This window comes from Poecilia mexicana, unplaced genomic scaffold, assembly GCF_051168715.1.
Source record: "Poecilia mexicana isolate PSO_F unplaced genomic scaffold, ASM5116871v1 scaffold_21, whole genome shotgun sequence".
Lineage (NCBI taxonomy): Eukaryota > Metazoa > Chordata > Actinopteri > Cyprinodontiformes > Poeciliidae > Poecilia > Poecilia mexicana.
Window position 1 is genome coordinate 13,297,296 of NW_028263390.1, and position 18,346 is coordinate 13,315,641.

Consider the following 18,346-nt stretch of genomic DNA (forward strand, 5'->3'; position numbering starts at 1 on the left):
CATAGTTTTGCAAAATAACAAAAAGCAAACAGATTGATCCCAAGGCAAACACAAAACATAAGATCACAGATGTCTGTTTCATACAGGACACCCATTGGTGAACATGCTGACAAGTGTTTAGCTTGTATTGCCAATGTTTTCCTCCTGCTGATTTGTGTCTGCATGGATATGCACCACGTAAACAAGAAGAAAACCTTCCAGTGTTAAGTCTAACAGATGAGCCTATGAATCCTTTTAATGCTCCTTTGGGATTCTGCAATCACGCCATTGTTCATTTTTGCTTTCCACTTGCCATTTCACAAAGAATATAGGAAACAGCAGACTTAGCGTGATCCAAATCTGGAATGAACACAGATGTGGTTCTCAAACTTTAATACATTTACCACCATATGTGAGTAAAAACAGCAGTTATGGTTCAAAATAAACAGCAGCATGTGTTATTTGTATTAGGCCATTTGTAAATGTGAATGACTCCAATGAGGAAAGTATTTGTGGACAAAGAGATGAAGGTTTAAAAAAGTGACACATGGTGTAAAAAGATGTCGAACCATGGCTGTGCAGCTACTTTCCCTGAATGTAGAGGTTACCTTATGGAACTTACTTTATTTTCATGGAAAGAATCCCATTGAAAGTCCAATCACATCATTCCTGACAACAGGCAGAAAATTAGCAAAAACCTGTCGAGTCTGTTGAACTTAGCAAGCAAACTGCGTATAAGTAAAACACTCCAAAGAATAGTTGTAAGTGCCATAATAAGAAACACTATTGCAATGATATGCTGAAGGGGGAGTGTTGGAAAGAGCAGGAGCTTCTTAAAGAGACAGGAGCCCAATTTCAAGGCATTAAATTAGGCAGTCAAATTTCCTTTAGGTCATATTTGATACATACAGCATATTATGACAACTGAAGGTAATGTGCCTGGAAAACACATCTTACCTCTTCAAGATCTGGGAAAATATATTCTTTACTTTCCAGCGTTACCTTATGAAAGACCTGATTTAATGCAGAATTTTAAACGAACAGAAACCTTTATATCTGCTGTCAAAAAGATAAAAAATAAAAAGAATAATTATTGTGTTTGTTCAACAAAACCTGACAAATTATTCCATCAAACTTGATGCTGATGGCTAATATTCATAACCTTGATTTTACAGTTTAACCAACTACTGTTATTAGCTGCGGCTAGAAGCTTGGACATTAAAATTAATGAGGTGATTTTCAGTGAATCTGTTTATCTTCTGCCACAGAGGAAAGGCTCTTTTCCTGGTCGGTAAAGAATTAAAAATGACTGAAGTCTTTTGCCATGCAGCTGCCTGATACTTCATAATATTCCTTCTTTTATTCATTGGAATAACAGAAAGCTGCCAGCATATGGAAGGAATCTGTTGTGGTGTCAGTGGCAAAGGTTACATCACCTAAAGCAATGCATAATAATTTCCCTGTGGCTCTGACATATCTGGTTATTGAACCATTTGAACATATTATCAAATCTGATATTTTACACATACTGAATGACATGTTGGATCTGTTACATTTTGCCCAAAGGACAAAAAGCAAAGCAAAGGACTTCAAAGCAACCTTGTTAAATGTACTTTGGCAACTGCAGATAACTAAAGAGATTATATGCTGTATTTCTTTTATTTGCATTTAATTAAACTCAAATGTCACCTTGGAAGATTACCTCACGTATGGGTTACCTTGTGGGTATCAGCTGAATTAGGTAATTTTGTTACGCCTTCAGAAAATTTGGCTTTTGTCTTGGGACTGAGGAAGTTGTTACTGCTCATTTTCACTGTGATCAGAGAAAAAAAATCCAGTTTGTTCTGCATCTGCAATCATTCCCCTCCCTCTGCCAAGCAATGTTTTTATAGGGACAATGTATGAGACTCATTCTTTAGACAAAAATTATATCATTTAGTCAGGCAAGATTTCCTAAGATTGAAAAAAAATTATGCACCATATTCATGGAATAGAAATACACTGAACATGTGGGGTTTTAAGTGTCAATCATGCAGTTGTTCACTAATAATTTTAATCTATTTTCAGGAGCTTTAATCAACAAATTCATGTCTGCCATGTCTCCTTTTAATTGTTTTTAGCATTATTGATGTCCTTATGACATGTGTCCTTTGACTGTGTTCTCTGGGGTAACGTGACAAATGCTTAAAGGAAACACAGATTAAACAGCATGTAAGGGCTCATGACATCTTTAATGTCAGCACCTCTTACAACTGCTTTCATTACATTGCATGTTTGCATTGCTTTCAACTTTTAAATGGTTATTAGAATGAGAAGAAAGTTGTGTTTCTAAGAGTAGATCTTCAGTGGGTAAAATGTCTTCATAGAGATATAATAACCATGAATGAAAAAAAAAACAAAAATTATTTGGATAGGCAAATGAGCAGTGGATATATAAGAAAGGCTTGGCGAGGTTTTTGTATCATGAAGAAAGTAAAACCTTCCTGCTATTATAAGCATTCATTTAGTCTTGTAAATTATTTTAATTAGTTTTAATCTGGATTTGTAAAACAGGATATCCAAGGTGAATGTGATTCAGTATGTTTGGAGCTAATGTCGGTGTTCTTACAAATAATTTTCTTTAGTTACTCGTTTTTTTTTAGAATATCAGTCCTTAAATATCTTTGTGCTCTTTAGCCTTCAGGGAGGATTTAAAAAAAAATTAATAACCTATCATTTTTTTTGAAAATCTTATACCATGACACTGCATCTTGAATTTATTGCAGGCCAGAATTGTATTTTCTTCAAATCTTCAGGCATGCTCCACATTAAGTCATGATTATTTTTCAGACTTTTTTTTCCCCTACATTTATTTCTTTGTTTTTCATTTAAAACAAACGTGGTTACTACCAAAATTTACAAAATAGTCAATTTTGTTAATTGACTATTAACAAAATTGTCAATAGTCAATAATTGACTATTGACAATTTTGTCAATAGTCAATTGACAAAATAGTCAATTTTGTCAATTGACAAAATTGACTATTGACAATCTTGTCAATAGTCAATTTTGTTAAAATTAACAATTTTGTTAATTGACAAAATTGTCAGTGAACAAAAATGTAAAGATTAAATTTTTTGTGAAATCTCTTTTCACAAAAAATGAAAAGAAATTTTCATTTTTTGTGATTTCGCCTGAGAGCTTACTTTTGCTCAGGCAGAAACTGGTCACCCACTGTGACGTAATTCAGGAGACTACGCAGCAACATGGCGGCCACCGGTTCGAAGTCAGTTCTGTTCGTTTGTCTGGGTAAGAGCGTCTTTTACATCATATCAGCAACAATGTTTAAATCAAACACAACTTATAGAATAAATGCAAATTTCTGTGCTTTCATTGGTTCACTCGTTTATTTCTTAAACCGGGTTAGCGTCAGATTTCCAGCTAGCTTGTCTCCACTTGTCTCTCATTAAAGTTCTTCTGGGCTATAAAACTTAAATGAAATACCCTTCGCTCATAAAACACGTTTTAATGTTTTAACTACATTTTGAACATTTTGAACTTAAGTCAGTCCGGTTTAGAATGTCATAGAGACAGTAAACCGGATTGACATTTTAGTTTTGGTTTCACTGTTTTCATAGCCACGCTATGAACATTAATTAAGTTGACATGTTAATCTGCAGTATTTCTTAAAACTCGTTTATAGGCTTAAATCCCCTACAAAATTTAGTGCCACATCCGAACTCGTGCTGTAAATTAGCTTAACATTGGAAAATCAACATTGACTAAGAAGCATCCTGCATTCCTCTTACGGGAAGTCGCGCTGTTGTGCATGCGCGACTTCCCGCGCATGCACAAAATTAAATGAAAAGATTTAATGTTTTGTCAATAGACAAAAAATTAAATCTTTTCATTTTTTGTCAATTGTCAATTGACAAAATTGACTATTTTGTAAATTTTGGTAGTAACCACGTTTTTTTTTTGGTAATAACCCCTAATTTATATAATTACCCCATATTTGTTCGTTTCATTGTTTGATATTTGTACACTTTCGTTTGAGGAGGAATGGCTAAAAGATATATGCATTTTGTTGATGATTAAGTTTGTGTATTTTTATAACTAACTGGACTGCTTTTTTCCCCACAATAAACAATTTCCACACCAGGTTGGGTTAAAATTGAACTGAACAATAGTTGTTGGTTAATATTTCGTCAGATACAGTTCTGATCAGATCACACTACACTCTTTAAGAGAATGTAATTAGGATATTACAATATTGAAACATCCTATTAATACTCATTGTAATTTTAAACAGGGAATATTTGCAGGTCTCCCATTGCCGAAGCTGTGTTTAGGAAAATGGCAACAGATTCTGGAGTGGTTGATAAGGTAAAGTCATCTGTATTTAATTGATACATTACAGACTGTTACATTTTTTTCAGCTGTTTAAAAATGTGTAAAACATCCATCTTTTATGCTGATTTGCTATTGCAAATGTAGTAAGGAATATAATAAAATATTTAGGTAATTTAGCTATAGGAATTACAGTATGCAAACTATGTTCTAGCTTCACAGTGTTTGCAGATGCTCTAACTGTCTCCAAAATCATATTTTGTTGAAGACGTAGATACCTTTGAAAGCTTAAAGAATTATTGACATCATGTTTTTATTAAATGTCACAGTAAGTATTCTGTATAATAAATCAGATAAAGATGTTATCAGACATTTGTTTTACACATTTTGTGTACTTGTTTAACTTAAGTTTAAAATGAATCAATAATCCTTATAGGTATTCAAAACACCAAATTCTAAACCATCTTCAACTTCTACTCATTTGACAATATGACCCAGTTCTGATCTATTGTTATTCTCCATGCCCTGATTTGCTTAGTGGAGGATAGACAGTGCTGCCACCTCCACCTATGAAATAGGAAACACTCCAGACCACCGCGGTCAAGCCTGCATGAAGAGACATGGCGTGCCCATGAGTCATGTGGCCAGGCAGGTACGACCACGCTCTTCTACACGTAGCGGTACCTAGCGGCCCCTTTCTGTGCTCTGTTCTTGCAGTGGGTCATAGACAGTGGTGCCACATCTGACTGGAATACAGGCAGCTCACCGGACACCCGTGGTCTGGCTTGCCTGAGGAAGCATGGCATTGAGACAAGCCATAGGGCTCGACAGGTACAACTGGATGATCCGTGGCGCCACTCACCTCATTAGTGTGTTTTCTCACAATTTTCTGTTTGCCATTTTCCTGTAACATTAGGAGCAACCAGCAGAGCTGCAGATTTTTTCTTTTTTCTTTTTAATTGTGTGTAATTCCCACAAATAGAGAAAATGTAGAGCTGTGAACCTACAGAGAGTATCTGGCTGACCAGAATTACTGCAAAAGTGCATCAACATACTCATCGAGAAATACTACAACACTTTAGGCTTCATTTGCTTCAGCTGAAGTCAGTGTTCATAATTAAAGGAGACCAGGGTGAAACGGTCTTCGTGCATCGAAGTCCACGGGGAGATCCATATCTGCAAATAAAAAAAGCCCTAAGGGATCCTCAACACTTTAAAAAAATATTCTATGAGTTGATGATGCACATCTTGTGATATCTGGCATGAAATTAACAAACATTTTTTTTTAAAAGGGCTTACCACCAATAGTCAAATTGTGGTAGAAGATTTATGACTTGGGGTTGCCTTTCTGCTTAAAGACCCGGAGGATTTTTCACAATTTTGAAGGGGGATGTCCAGCCATTGGTTCATGAACTTAGTAATTCAGTGAGATTGTCATACAAAGCACACCAACTCTGAATACTTTAAAAAAAGAATAAAAGATTTTGGAGTGGCCCGTGTAAAAGTCAAAAAGTTAATCAGACTGAGATGTTATGATATAAATTGCAATAGGCTATTCATGGTTGTGATGGGACGTGACTTATTTAAATCTACTTTGCAGCGAAGACCTTAAAATACACTGCTGAAAAAAATAAAGGGAACACTCAAATAACACATCCTAGATCTGAATGGATGAAATATTCTCATTGAATACTTTGTTCTGTACAAAGTTGAATGTGCTGACAACAAAATCACACAAAGATCATCAATGGAAATCAAATTTATTAACCAATGGAGGCCTGGATTTGGAGCCACACACAAAATTAAAGTGAAATGTTCCCTTTATTTTTTTTGAGCAGTATACTTATTGGCTGACATAACCAGGTATTAGCTTTAGATGGTAACTACTTTTTCAAATTGCATCATTTTGGTTTGCATTTTTTACCCCCTTCTTTATAAATGAAATTCTCATTTTTAAAGTGCATATTTTGTATTTGCATTGATTACCTCTCATAGGTAACGTTTGTTCTGAAATGTATAAATGTAACATTATAAAAACAGATGAGAAATTATCAGGGGGGGAAATGCTTTTTATGGCATTTCATTAAAAAAAGAAAATTTTCATAGCACTATTTATGAAGGAAAACAATTCAGTCTAACTCAAATAAGTCTTTATTTGGGTTTTAGTAAGTTTCCTTTGGAATGAAAATAAGCATTGATTATAAAAATATGAATCCTGTTGACATGCTAAAATGTTGTTCAATATGTTCAAATCTGCATGGTTAATGACATAGTTGTTCCCATCACAGCTGCATCCTTTTCAAATAATGTTCCAATTTTAGCAGAAGTTAGGAATCAGTCATAAACTTCTTTATCTTAGGACTTTAAGCTTTATGTGATGCTGGCTCATCCCCATCTTCCATAACCTTATAACACTTTTTTTCCCCCCCCTCTTCTTTCGTGAGACATCTCTGGTGTCTGACCCTTTGCCTGAGATCTCCTGTCTCCTTGCGTTGTCTCACAATAAACCCATTCAGTCAGGCTGACATTTAATCTGCTTAAATCAGAAGGTTAGACCTCTGGCTTAAACTCAACCAAATCCACACAATGAGGTCCGACAAGCTTTTTCCCTTTTTCCTTTATCAGTCTGTTCTTCCTATTTCTCTCACTTCTCTTTGCTCCCACCGTTCCACTTAGCTGAACTTCTGGTAAGGCTTATCTACAAATAAGCAAATTGGCCAATTGGGATATTGCCTGGGAGACCATTGCATCCCCAAATAAACAAGAGTTTTTTTGCTGTTTTTTTTTTTTTTTTACAAGATAAACATGCTCAGATGACATCTACAACAAGTAATGTGGAATGTTTTTTCTCTTATCAAAAAACCAGCAAGACTATAGCTGTAGGAGAGCTGAAATTTTGATTCCAGCCTCGTTAATATGTTATCATTGTGTCAACATTTGAGGAATGAGCAACTTTAGCCAAAATACCACGATCCTTCTGCAATCACATTAATTTTGCTTATCATCTTTTAAGTTTTGATGTCGGACAAATATATTTCTTGGAGTCGATTCCTCCCCACCACGACCGAGAGTACAAAAATGGTTTTGTGACCAAATATTGGTTTTTATCATTAAATCATCTGTTGGTGAGAGGTTCTTTTAATACTGTGGTAGAAAAATGTCTAAAATTAAATTGAAAAATTTGTCATATGTAGGAAGGATTTAGCAGCTCCAGATAAAGAGATGTATTGGCACCTCTGCTAAAGATGGATAGAGAATCCCCGAAATAAAATATTTTATTTTTGCAACAAAATCACATCATCTTTTTATAATATAAGGAACTTCTTCATCTTATAGTTTTTAGATACTGTTACAAACATCAGAGGCCATTTTCTGTTAGTCTATCACAAGGGCATCGAATAACAAAATAGATTTTTATGAGCTCTGTTACAGCTTAACTTCTGTCTTTTGTTTGCTGTTCTGCTGCCTTTGCGCTAACAGTTAAGCAGGAAGTCGTTCCTTCAAATTAAAAGCATCAAAACTCAAAATGGAAGTTAATCATAAATGTTGTTTAAAAAAAAAGCACTAAAATATGATGTATTCTGGGTTATTTACATTACAATAACGCTATAAATTATGATTTTCCACACTCTTATTCTGTATTTCCCATTGTTCCAATCTTCCGTATTTATAGCATCTAAAAATACAAATGTATTGGGGGCATTAAGGGCAGCTTAAGGCCAATTAACTGGCTAAATAATGCAACTTACAGTGTGAATGCATTGCACAAAAACTCTGATGTCCTGCCAAATGTTGATTCCAAGCTTTGTGATTGCAGAAAAAGACATAAATAAAATCCACCAGTGAACTGAAAATGAGGGACCATTTAGTTGCTCACCAGACACATAATCAGCCTTCTTCCATGACGACCTCAGCCCCAGATCTAAAGAAAGAGGCCATAGTCATCTAAAATAGTTTAATGTCGTAGGAGAAGGCCGAGTGCTGCCCTGATGGCAAACGGAGGGATACATAAGAGATTTACAGCTGGGGAACCAATAATTGTGAAGCCTTTGGGTTTTTGTAATGTGCACTAATTTCTCGATATTTTTTTCACATAAATAGTGTGTGTTGTTTTTCAGTGTGAGATTATTCCACTGCTGTAAAAAGTGAATTTATTTTAAGGCTTTCACCTTTCCATCTAAAAGGTTGTGGCTGGTGCTGTATAATCCTGAAGCACACCAATAAATAAATGTTTTAATTTATAACACAGTAAATCAGAAAAGGAGTTATCTAAGTTGATGGCCTTTTATCAGCCCGCCCCAACCCAGTGAGACCATCTGCTGACAAACCTCCTGGTAGCCTAAAGTGCTGCAGGGCCGTGTTGTGTTGTGATTGTAACCATGGGATATGATCTGGTAGGTTTCCAGATTCTTTAAATTGCCTAAAGTTGTCTTTCAGTGAATGTCTTATTCTCTCCAAGTGAAGTTTATCGTCGAGGTCTACAGTCCAGATTCTGACAGAGGGAACAGATTTGTCCTTCTACATGTAGGGATCCATTTCTTTGCTCCTATGAGCAACACAGATTGCTGTGGTTTGTCAAAATTTTCTTTATTTATGAATATCAGGCGTAATTTGAAATTTCAAAAACAAAATGCCAGTAGCATTAAAGCTTTGGACAAAAAACAAACCTATTCTGAATTCTGACATTTCTTACACAATGGATGCATCTCTGGATAGATGGACACTTTTTGATTAATGATCTGTGACTCATATTGAACTGTACAGAGGTTGTTCTGTTTTGAATCCATTTTGTTTTATTTTTTTTCTGTTTTCTATTAAAGCAGGCCCAGTTCAGTAAAACAAACGAGTTCTGCTGATAGATGCTAATTGCTAACAATATTATCCCATGAAAAATTTTGGAGCACTGCATTATATATATATATATATATATATATATATATATATATATATATATATATATATATATATTATATATAAACTGATTGTATCACTCCAAATAATACAGTAATACATTATGATGACAGTTCAAGTCCTCTGAAACAATAAGATGCTTCCTATACTTGCGCTTTTCTAAACTCTGCAGGTGAAAGAGTTCACTTTTAAAAGGCAAACCGGTTTATTTTTACACAGAGCAGTACCATCTCAGCATGGCTTCATCAGCAGTTTTATCTAGAGGTTTGAAACTTATGTCTTACTCCACTTACTCCTTATTTTCAATAGGATCCTCCCTGCTCACTCACATTTTTTCCACTCACATCAGTCCAAGATCCCCGTCAGGCTTGTAAAGAGAACTTTCTTTCTTAAACGGCGGATTATCACCGCTTCATTTAAACCGTGAGAGCGCCAGGTCAGCTTTGAGCTCACAGCTCAACAGGCACACACTACCACCATGTGTGAGGAAGAGGTTTAGGAGAGTGAGAATATTAATTTGTTTGAATATTCAGTTGTAACATTTAATTTCCTCCTACATGAATAGCCTTGTCTAAAAGAAAATATTTCTTTTTCACCCGTTTCTCGGTTGCTATTTCCTTTCTTTGCCATTTAAGCATGTCCCGAAAATAATTGCTGCCAGACCCATGCAATCAAGATATTAAAATTGTCTGACATAAAGCATCATCATACACAGAAATTTAAGATATAAAGCAAAGTGATTAACATCTAGGAAGCATTACAGAGATCATTTTTATGCCTGGGGGAACAAAAGCACAAAAATGTAATGAAGCGAATCCTTTTTCACTGCAATGTATGTGCTTGATTGTTTAAAAATTAATCCAAATTTCTTGACTAAGTTATTGTGGAGGTTTAGCCAATAATTATTGCATGCACAATACAATGTAAAGATGATTTTGCTGAATAGAGTTGGTTACTTAAAACTGTTGCTTCTGTGTAAATGACTGAATTTCTGTAATTCTTGGGTTTTTTTATTTATTTATTTTTTTTATTATGAAATATGGATGAAAGAAAGAAGTTTTTGCTTAACAATAATTGATAGTTTCTGCTGAGGATTCTCCCCTCTCTCCGAAGGCCCAGCGGGAGCCTCTGCTCACCGTACCGTGTTTCCACTAAGAGCCAAAGCTAACATTTGCCTTTTTCTGTTTTTCTGTCCCACTTCCAGGTGACCAAAGATGACTTCATGAACTTTGAATACATACTCTGCATGGACGAGAACAACCTGAGGTACAGTTATTCCGGCTCGCAGCGTTGTTTATTTTCCCTTCTGAGTGTCGATTGCAGCTTGATGACACGCAGGCACTGAAAACAGCGGGTCATATTTTAAATGTCTCGTCTTGGTGAGAAAACCCTCCGTCAGAGTGGACCTGTGTTGCGTTGAGAATCTAAAGGTGCTCATTCACATTCACATAAAAACAAAGAAAAAGAAAGAAAGAAACTTTGGTAACTTTGAGCTACAACTCACTCCCCGGTCAATGCCTCCCTTTAATGAGCAATAGCCTTTCTTAAGCTCTTTCGAAAGGTCATAGGAGGGATATTTTTTTTGCTACTTTGAACGTTTAGGGATCATTTTGAGATCACATGCCTATGGCAGATCTGATCTGTAAGCTGCTTACTGAGTTCTTTGGATGCCTCGTCTTTGCTCTTTAGCCATTTTTTCTTCCTCCTTCTTCCTCCCACATATTTTTATTGTCCGACAAAGAGTTCATTAATTGTTTGTCTTCATGTTTGTACTGTTTTAGATTTGACATTCTGAAGTAGTAGAGATGTGTTGATGTTGATTTTTTTTTTGTTGTTGTTGCACATTTCTTTCTCTAACTTTTGCACAGAGGTTTGCCTTGACATATAAAGCAACTGTAAAATGTGTATAAGGATTTCAGGCAGGCAAGACTAACCACATGGATGTTTATTATAGGGAGGCTGCATGCTGAAACCTTTAGATTTATTCATCTCTGCTTCAAATGAGTTTAATTTTTTTTTTCCCCTTTACAGTGACTTGAACAAGAAGGCCAAGTCTGTGAAAAACGCCACAGCAAAGATCGAGCTTCTCGGTTCATATGATCCTCAGAACCAGCGGATCATCAAAGACCCATATTATGTAAGTATTTAATTCGAATTGTTTTCCCTTGCTCAGTTTTAAAACAAAATCACATGTGCTCTGTTTATTTTCAAGATTTCTGAGTATTAGATAGACCCTAAATTTAATGCGGTTGTGTCTTGAACACTGCTGTTTAAAATAAACGTGTGGTTTCCCTCACATTGTATTGCAGCATTGGCTCTTTTTTTTAGTATAATATAAACCGAAACAGTCAGCATTCACTGTGTAGATTTATATAAATTAATAATCAGCCTTGCTAAGAAACTTTTAGTTATTTCTGTAAGATAATGCCAGCCTGGTTTTGTGTTGAAAGCGTGTCTTAAACGGACCACTGAAAATATTTGTAATCCTATTGAATTAAAATGTAACCTAGCAGTTTGGAAATTTCACATTCATTAAGCAACTGTGAAAAAAATTAATTTTATATGACATGGGTACTTGATCTCTGCCTACATTGAAGTGTAATTTTCACAACTGGATTATTACACTCTAGCATTTATTACCTCTGAATAATTTTTAAATTGACATACATGTACAATAGGCCTTGCTTGCAGACATAATCCAATGGAATAATTGTTTTGGCTACATGTTCATGAGAAAATAGTTTTTTTTTTTTTAGCTCAATCTTGATTAGGGCTGAAACGATTCCTCGAATGATTCGAGTACCTCGATTACTAAAATTCCTCGAGGAAAATTTACCTGCCTCGAAGCTTCGTTAATTGATGTTTTATTAGTTAGCGCACCGTGTTCCGGCCGGGACTTCATTTGCGTTGCGCGGAGCTCTCACTTCCGCCTCTGAGTTGTTGACAAAAGCTAAGTCTCAGCGGCATAAAGTCCAATCTTCAAGATTGGCCCGTGGAGATTTTATTGATTGATGATAATGCCCGACTTTTTATCGTTTTTGGGGAACCAATAAGCATCCTTAAAATGACTGGGGGAATGCCTGGAGTACGGCAGCATTTCTCCTCCGGGGCTGCTGGTTGAAAGCGAACGGCGGGAAGAGCGCTGAGGTGAGCGGATAGCCTGAACAGGGCGGGCGGCTGAGTGGCTGATGCTTACCGTGTAAATGTAGCTTTACCGACGAACCGCACAATAAATTTCATATCCGGGTCTGAAGAAACGGGTGGCGGAGCGCATCGTACATGGCTGGTAGATGAGTTTCTGAGTGTGACCAGTGAAGGTGTCGTAAATATCCCGTATTGCTTCCCCCGTGTTCGTCCCCCGGTCTAACGCTTCGTCAGTCCGCTGGTCTATTTCCTCCACCCCATCTTACGTTCGTTCATTCGCCCTCTCCTCCCACTCCAGGCGGCATTTCCCGTATTTTCAAACCCAAAGCGTGACCGGTTAGGTGGCAAGGTGAGTTTAATTAATCTATTAAACTCACTGAAGATGAATACATAAACTAAAAGCTGGATTGTAGACATTTTTTATAAGCATATTTGTGAGCCTGCCTCTTTATTAAATTCAATATAATTTCAGATTTTTCTATAACTTTTCTTCTGGTTAACTTAGAAAGTGAGCTATTATTGTTACAGGTTAGTTTTCTAAACTACAAAAAAAGCAACTGTTAGGGATGCTCAAATATGAAAAATTGGACTGATATTGATATCTGATAGTAACACCGGTATTATGCCAGATTTACCAATATTTCATTTTAGAATTTTTTTTAATCCGATTACTCGATTAATCGTAAGAATAATCGATAGATTACTCGATTACTAAAATATTCGTTTACAACAGCCCTAATCTTGATAAAACACTGCCGAAGGTGAGTGAAGATTACTGCCAAAGTGGTCACAGTTGAAAAAGGATTAAAAGTTCTTATTTTGACAGGATGGATTCCTGTTCAGCTCCCCCAAAGCTTCCCTAAAGGCCCTTTGTCTTCAAATGTCCAAAAGACAATGGTTGTTGGTATGGAGGCACAAACCGTCGCTCCAAAATAATGTAGTTCTGCTGATTTAGGATAAAATGTTCTGCTTTTATTCTAAAACAGCCTCTCAACAAGGCACTTTGATTTTGAGTCAGCTTAAAAATACTTTTTTAATTCAGGGAATTTCTTGGGTTGCGTGACTGCAGAGTTATTGACTGAGGTTAGATTGAACACAGCTGCCATTGTTTCTAATTATTTGAACATTTCTAAAAGCTCTGATAAAGATCACTGCGACCTAAAGTTTCCTAAAGTTTGCTTAAATACTATCATGCATTATCCTTTTTTAGCTTTTCTTTACTCAAGCACAATATCTCTATTAGCACTCAACCAATTTATAGAAATGACAAGACTTGACAGAAAATTTGTCTCTGCAAAATAGATGAAGTAGAAGGCATCATGAGAAAAGAACATTATTTGGAGATAGTGAAGCAACGTGGGTAAAAGAGACAGAGACAGACATCTTTATTTCTTGTTATCCACTTTAGCTGCAGGCCTGTTTTTCTTATCTCTGTACATTTTTACCTTCAAATGTCTGCAAACACAGCAACAGAACTAATATGGTTCATACGTCTTTATTAATTAGTCACATCCTCTCATTGAATTTTATGCATTTTACTTCCCACTTTTCTCTCTAAAAAACAGTTTTTCTCAGCTTTTCCCCGAATGTTGGTGGATAGAAATATCAAGAAGAGTCAAGTGCACCATATTGCTCCACGTACAAAACTGATAAAACTGATTGCCTCAACTTAAAATGCATAGCTGCTGATGTTGATCAGCCTGTCCTTTACTGGCTGCTGCTTCTTTTTTTTTTTTTTTTTGTTATCCAACAACATTTTGGATAGTGTTTTTGTTAGTATTTTTGTCTTTGGATGAACTTTGCCGTGTTCAGGTGCATGTGGTAGCTCTACAGAGAATTCAGAGTCCAAAGGGAGACATTCGATCTTTTCTAAGCACGTTTCTTGCAATAATCAGCTCCAAAGCAAAACAGTGCAGACTGCGGTTATAAAACGGATCAATTACTAGCTTCAAAGAACATGTTTCACAACCTTTCCAGACCTGTGCTCATTGCAGTGGCTTTTTTTATTTATTTATTTTTTAAACAGGACTGTAATTACTTGGACTGCAACAAAAGTCTACTTTTCTTCTTTTTTTTTCTTTTTTTTTTGGTTTCCGATTGGTTTGGCTTTCCACGATCCGTGGCTGGCTCGTCTCTTTTGTTCTTTACACACTCTCTCAGCAGTGGGAAGCCCAGCCAGATGATTTGGACTGGGTTTCTTGGCTCCTTTTTACCTTTCCTGAGGGTTGTGAATGAAGAAAGGCAGAAGTAGTGGAAGGTTTCAGAGCACACAAAAGCATTGATAACACACTGATATACCTTCATGACATATCGCTGACGATTGGTAAATCTTATGTTTCCTGGAAGTATTTAGAATAATCTCACAATAAATAACTAATGTCATGTTCTGCAGATCTCTGTTGGCTGTGTGTGATGTGTTTGTTCCTGTTTTCGTCGGCTCAGTTACTCTTCTTGGAACGCCAGCCCTAAATAAAACAGTCATCATGTTATTAAGGTCGTGGCTGGAAGAAGAGAATGTGGCTCAACATATAAGCGTGGACAGTTATATTAGGCGTGGTTTGGACGTCTCGCTTTATTGCACAGCATTCAGGGGCTTTCTAGCTCTACTTACCAGAGCGGCTGATATACTTTGTGGTTTTCCTTTGAATATTTAACACCACTTTGGCTGTGGACCGCCGCCAATAACCCATTTGTTGTTAGCGGCATGACAATCAGTGTCACTGTGTCAAAATAAACGGAGACATCTGTTTCTTTACTCTCTGCAGGAGGGATGAGGATAAGCTTTGCAGCCGCCTTACAGAGCGCATCATTTCCTCCTTCAGGGTTGTGCTGTTTATTATCCAAAGTGGGCCAGTTACGTTCTGCTCCTCAACAGATTGCGTACTCGATTTGCAAAATTTAATGGCGTTCTCTAATCTGGTGTTTTGTCAAATAAGCAGATAGCTTCATTCAGAGACGATCTGGCAACTGCACCCAAATTAGTTCACATATTTGTGGTCTGAGTTTTTCCTCTAACACTCGTGGCACCACCTATAGTTTGTAGCAAAATTCTCTCAGCTGAGCAATTTCACAGTGCAGATGTGTTCGTATTCCTTGAACTTTTTTCACATTTTAGCACGTCGTAAACACAAACCTAAATGTGTTCTATTGAGATAGTATGTAAGAGACAAAGACCATTTCAATAGTTGTAAAGTAAAAGAACAGTGACACTTTGTTTTGATTTTTTTTTTAGAAGATGGCATGTGTTTGCATTTAGCCACTCCAAGTCAAAATGTTTTAAAACCACCTTTTGCTAAAGTTGCAGTTCTTTCAGAATGCAATAAAATAATCTATTATTAATTATTTATGATTGATAGGGACTATATATATATATATATATATATATATATATATATATATATATATAAAAACGTGTGAAACTGTGTTTCTTATATTTCTTATGTTTTTTTTTATTTGTAAAAAATTATGATATCCATTCATTATTTTTTTTCTCCATGTTACAGTTATGTGCTACTCTATATAGATATAACGCAAAACTCCCAGTAAAGGATGTTTGCTTTGTGTTTAAGGTGAATGAAGACATTTATTTTAACAAATATATGTTTAAATCTCAGTAGTGGAGCTTTAAAAACAAGTTCAGAGAATGTGTCAAATATTATAAATATTTCCTGTTTTTCTGGAGTGGAATTGTTTTAAAGAACAAAACACACACACACAAAAAAGGTATGTGCCAAAACCCTCATGAACTGAAGAGACCAGAGTTTCAGAAAGGCTAACGCCTCTTTTGGCTTTATGTCGTAAAAGTAGGAATGTGTCTGAATTTGAGTGTGGGTTTTACCACTCAGTAAACCTCTTGGCATCTGCTTTGAGTTAATTTGGTACTCAGAAAAAGGGGAGAACAATTTTCTGGCTGAAAAGGTTGCCGTCATTTCACATTTTTCCCCCTTTACATTCATAAGAGTGTGTTTGTCCATTTTTATTTCTCAACCCAATGCAAGTCGTCATATAATAATGTGTTATTGACTGAAGCTCGTCTTGTGTTTTATCCCTCAGGGAAGCGATGCAGACTTTGAAAATGTGTATGAACAGTGCCTACGCTGCTGCAAAGCTTTCCTGGAGAAGAACTCCTAACAAGATCCCACCCTGAAGCACATTTAAATCTAAGAGAAGAACCTGCATAATCAACCAACCTGACACATCTTGGTTGTCACAAAAGCACTTATCAATATAACTGTACCATGACTGTCAGAGATCACTACAGTGCTGTGCTGCAGTATTGTAGATGTCTTACCAGTGACATTTAGAGCAGTGCTGCTTCTTCTGGTTTACTTGGATCATTAAAGTGAATCGATCTAATTAAAAAGGTGTTTCATTTGTTCACAAATCCATCTTCTGAATTTCTGTACATTTCTGCAATAGGTTAAATGTAGTTTTGTTAAAGCCTCAATAAATATGGGTGGAGAAAAGGGAGGCGTATTTATGAAATCTGTGAAAAATGAGAAGGGAAAAATAATGGAATTCTTTCAGAGGGAGTATTATTTAAAATCAGAAATTAAGGTTTATATGTTGTCATAATGTTATTCCCTCTTTAAAGACATACATGAAGTGTTGCTTTGATTCTTTTGAATGTTTGAGAACATTTTGAATCTCCTGTGGTAGCCGTTCGGGTTCCTTAGCCTAGGTTCATGCAGTGCACCTACTATTTACCCAAACCTCTTCCTTGTGGTTGTAGACCCAATTAAGTTTCTGCCTCACAAAGAACCTTTTTCCCCAGGCCATACTCTCATGGCTCCTGTAGACTAGCGGCAGCAGCAATTAGCAAACACCTGTTGGAACTTTGCTTTGTCTGAGTTTATCATACAAACTGCTTCTAAGTCCTTCTTTGCTATGAATGGCTGCAATTGGAATCAATAGACGGCACAGAGAAATGTTTTTGCATTGACATGCTGAAGGGGAATTGTTGAATAAGGTCCTAAGAAACAGAGGCTAATTTGAAGAAGTCAAATTGAAGGAGTCACATATGGCTATGATGCAAAATCAAATTTCTTTGAAGCTGTTTTTGATACAAACAGTATTTTCAGAAAACAACCTAAGATAGCATAGCTATAAAATGGCTGAGCCTGAAAAATACATAACATCCCACCTTTAAGGGAGGAAAATGTGAAAAAAATACAAACTTTGTGAATCACCAAATAATTTAGATTCAGCACTCGAATCTTCTTCAGTACAGGCCTTTCTTAAAATAATTGTTAGCCATCAGAATCATTGAATATGGGTGTCCCTAAAACATATGTGGTCATAAGAGTATAAAATCCAGCATGGATGCTAATGCTACAAAGTTTGTGAAACAAGGGGTCGCTTTCAGGAGATCAGTAAACTCCAGCATGGTACAAGATGCTTCCTGTGCAGCAAGTCTAATACTGACATTTTTCCACTATTACATATTTAGGAGTCGACTGTTTGTGGTAAACGGTGTGAGTTGATGCTGAGGTCCGGGGTAGTTGGAGGTTGCCAACTTTCTGCAGTCAGCAACGCACCTCCCATCTTCATGTGGCCTTACGTTTAACTTAAGAACGGAGACTGGAAAGCTTGATTCAAACCTCACATCACCAAGTTCAATGAAAGGTGTCAGATGTAGTGGTGTAAAGCAGGTTGTCACTTCGGTTCTCTGTAGTGATAAATCATGGCAATCCAATAGACAAGTCTGCGTTTGGCAGTTGCTAGGAGAGCAGCACTAGTCTGACTACATTATGTTAAGTGTGAAGCTTAATGCTGTGGAGACTAACGCAGGGCTGTTTTTCAGGAGTTTGACTTCACTCCTTGGTTTTAGTGAAAGGATCTGGCATTTTTTGAACCTTTGAATGCTCCCAACTTTGTGGGAACAGTTAGATGATGGCTTCCTCTTGTTCCAGCATCAATGTGCACCAACGCACACGAGAAGCAGTCCGGTGTGGAACTGCTTCCCAGGTCTGTTAAGACCTTT

The 18,346-nt window shown here is 36.4% G+C and overlaps 1 protein-coding gene across 2 annotated transcripts; it reads left to right on the forward strand.

Annotated features, from left to right (window-relative positions):
• Window positions 1–3,181: 3,181 nt before the first annotated feature.
• acp1 (acid phosphatase 1) lies at window positions 3,182–16,833 on the forward strand. Of its 2 annotated transcripts, none has more exons than XM_014967192.2 (6): window positions 3,182–3,267; window positions 4,271–4,344; window positions 4,847–4,960; window positions 10,424–10,485; window positions 11,251–11,356; window positions 16,417–16,833. In XM_014967192.2, the coding sequence occupies exons 1-6, from the start codon at window positions 3,225–3,227 to the stop codon at window positions 16,492–16,494; spliced, it is 477 nt and encodes a 158-aa protein (XP_014822678.1). In that variant the 5' UTR covers window positions 3,182–3,224; the 3' UTR covers window positions 16,495–16,833. The 2 variants fall into 2 exon arrangements, with proteins under 2 accessions (XP_014822678.1, XP_014822606.1); XM_014967120.2 differs by lacking the exon at window positions 4,847–4,960 and adding an exon at window positions 5,026–5,139.
• Window positions 16,834–18,346: the final 1,513 nt, after the last annotated feature.